This window comes from Etheostoma spectabile, chromosome 17, assembly GCF_008692095.1.
Source record: "Etheostoma spectabile isolate EspeVRDwgs_2016 chromosome 17, UIUC_Espe_1.0, whole genome shotgun sequence".
Classification (NCBI taxonomy): domain Eukaryota; kingdom Metazoa; phylum Chordata; class Actinopteri; order Perciformes; family Percidae; genus Etheostoma; species Etheostoma spectabile.
This window is the reverse complement of record NC_045749.1, coordinates 4,325,182-4,328,108: the sequence shown is the minus strand read 5'-3', so window position 1 is coordinate 4,328,108 and position 2,927 is coordinate 4,325,182. Positions and strand designations below refer to the sequence as shown.

At 39.6% G+C, this 2,927-nt stretch overlaps 2 protein-coding genes across 2 annotated transcripts in view; one reads left to right on the top strand and one right to left on the bottom strand.

Annotated features, from left to right (window-relative positions):
- Positions 1 to 525, bottom strand: part of mdh1ab (malate dehydrogenase 1Ab, NAD (soluble)) — a 7,122-nt gene extending 6,597 nt beyond the window's left edge. Inside the window, exon 1 of the mRNA XM_032541257.1 lies at positions 408 to 525. Coding sequence (XP_032397148.1) covers positions 408 to 410 — 3 coding nt within the window. The 5' untranslated portion in view covers positions 411 to 525. The remainder of the gene's footprint in view (positions 1 to 407) is intronic.
- Positions 526 to 642: 117 nt separating this feature from the next.
- wdpcp (WD repeat containing planar cell polarity effector) overlaps positions 643 to 2,927 on the top strand; it is a 69,550-nt gene continuing 67,265 nt past the window's right edge. The window contains 1 exon segment of the mRNA XM_032541256.1: positions 643 to 1,186. The gene's annotated coding sequence lies outside the window, so the exon portion shown is untranslated.

Genomic DNA, 2,927 nt, shown 5'->3' with positions numbered 1-2,927 from the left:
CTTGGTGTCTATTCTTGTCGTCAGGATTTACTAAAGCAGAGGGGGTCACATCAAAAATAGACTGTGCTTCCCATACAGGACTCGTTTCCTAACAAAATGAGGATATACTTAGGTTATCAAGCTCACCGACGTCTTTACCATTCATACAACAGCATTGATGTATTCCCCAGTATTACAATAACAAAGCGTTACATGAATATGACACGAGAATTTACTAGATTTTTTAATAAAGCAACTTTTAGAGCCCTAACGGAGTTGGTCAAGTCGCGAGCCAGACGACAAGTAGTTAGCTAACGTTAAAAAGTTGACGAACTTTGTGAATTTCTCATTGGATGAATTGTAATAACTGCAGTTTTATCTGCGTTATACATGCATGATGTAAAAGAATAATCGATGGCTTTACTCACCATGTTCACACAATGGCGTGGACTGCTCTCTCTCGCTCCCACTTCTCTCAACCCGGAGGTTCGCTCCTATTTAACTCCTCTGTTGATCACGACACTTGTAACCCTTTGACGGCAGATTGAATATCCGGTAATTGTAGTTTTTTAAGATAATGTAGTCCTTTTAGAAGTAGTCAAAACGAACAAATTATCCCGTTGTTAGTTAAATAAAACGTGGCTATCGCTAATAGTACTATTACATAGGCTGGTTAAACAGGCTTCAACACGATATCGCTATCTAATAGCTACCAGCTTGCTGGTAATGTTTGCTAATTTTAGCTGTTAGCTAGGTTAGCTAAGCATAGCCCTCGAAGTACCGCTTGTTGTTGCTTAGCGACCTGTATCCAACAACGGCAGCTAGCGCAAGCTAGCTAGCTAGCATCTAGAGCACTGTTTGTTTGTTACTTTAGATTAACCACTCGTTAGGATACACAGAGGACCAACATGTGTAGCTAAGTTAACTGACGAGTAACGTCGTTGACATAGCTACGTTATCAAGATGAACATAACCTGGTTAAATGTAAACTATTTCAGTGCAAAGCAGATTACTTTTGGATAAAGCTAGCCCCTCTAACTAACGACCTGGAGCAAACAACGTCTGGCGTTCACGTGTCGACTTTAATCAAACGAATATTGCATACTCACGTTTGCAGTGAACGTTTTTATATTTTGAAGTTAACATTAAGTTAAAAAAGGGGGCGAGTACGAAGATCTTTGCAATTTTCGTCACTGAAAAAAACAAGGTAAGTTATTGATAACGTGAGTAACGTTTACCTGTGTCATCTTCCTGTCTGTCCTCCCTCTCTTCCTCTATCTGTGAGAATGTCAGCTATTGTGGGGATTAATTGTTAGCAGTCAAACATAGGATGCCTGTCTTGATTTCACTTAAAATCCTTCTTGTTTGAACTTATTATATTTTGCTCTCAAAGTGGTTTTAATATTCAATAAATATCAACCAGAGTCACTGGGTCTTCAGTTTCCCAGCAGCATAAAGGATTTTAAAATAGCTCTAAGTGAAATACTTTCAATATATCTTTTATTGTTTCATCACTGTTTTGCCGAAATTGTGGTTTTACCCTGGACTTATTATTAATCCACTATTAGCACATCAATTTTTTGAGATATTTTTGGGTTTTTAAAGCTGTCTCCTCATCTTTGTTTCTTCAGCAAGATAGGTGTAAATAGTTTTTTTCTTTACTATCTTGTTTTGAGTGAGAGGACCCCTATAGAGGCCCAGTGTTAGGTTAGCATGGTTATCATGAATATTTCATATCCTCATTACAGGCTAATTACATGACTTGAAGAGAAAGCAGTGGGGATGTGTTTCACCTGGCTGGCATCCGACTGTGATCTTACTGTGGGCTTGGCTGGCTGGCTGAAGGGTTAAGACACTGTGCCAAATTATATTGTGGTTAACACAGATTCTTCTGTAGGTATTGGTGGTTGTGGCATGAGCATTATTTTCTGCTGCGTGACATCTTCCTGGGCTCTATTCTTTACCCTAAATGTTTACCAGAGCGGCACGATATGAGGAAAATATCTAATTGCGATTATTTTTGACTGATATTTTGATTGCAACATGATTCACTATATTGGAGGGAATGATCATTTTTGTACCACTATTCTCATTTTCATTTAAAATTATCAAAATTAGAATGATTTATAGTGTGGTTTTTGCGAGGATCTGTACCAAACAAAGATTTTTTTCTTTCGTCTGTAGGATAGGATTTGTAGGCTGGATAACCCATAGAGTGCCAGGTTTAGATCTATTATTTGCCACTCTCTCTGCCATGTGAAAGGTAACATTCTTATTTCATAATTTTTTTCCTCTCCTTTTTTCCCAATATCCTGCTGTACTCTCTCTCAAACTAATGGCACAAAATAAACCAGGGCCACATCCAATTCTCCATCTATAGCCCCATTCTGGCCCTAATGTTTGGGCGTCCACCTGCCAGTGACATGGGCTGACACAGACACTTCCCTTCTCAAAAGGCTCTGTGTGAAAGCCTGATTCAGAGATGTAGCAGCTGCCACAGCCTGGCAGTGCACCTCTCATCTCCAGTTACATTTTACTCCTCTGTGTGGTATGGGTGTCAGTATGGGACAAACATGTGCTCACACTTGTCTGTTGGCTGGCATTGGGATGTATGATCACACTCTGGGTATATTTCATTGATTTGAAGAGCCTTGAAATAGGCTTTATATACTTATTTTTGTTTATCTAGATTTTTGTTTAACTGAGCTGCAATGATTGAGTGAAACCTTTCATCCACAGCCCAGAGAGGTGTGGGTAGATTTGTATCCCAATTGTTGTTTATATCTGGCAGTTAGCTAAGTGGTAATCTAAGTCACCTGTGTTTAGCATGTATGTCTGCCTTTTTCTCCATGCAACTAAGTTATACAATCGAGGCTGCCATGCCATCAATGCCTTCATCCACTTATCCGGTATCAGGTCGGAGGGGCAGCAGCTCCAGCAGGGAACCC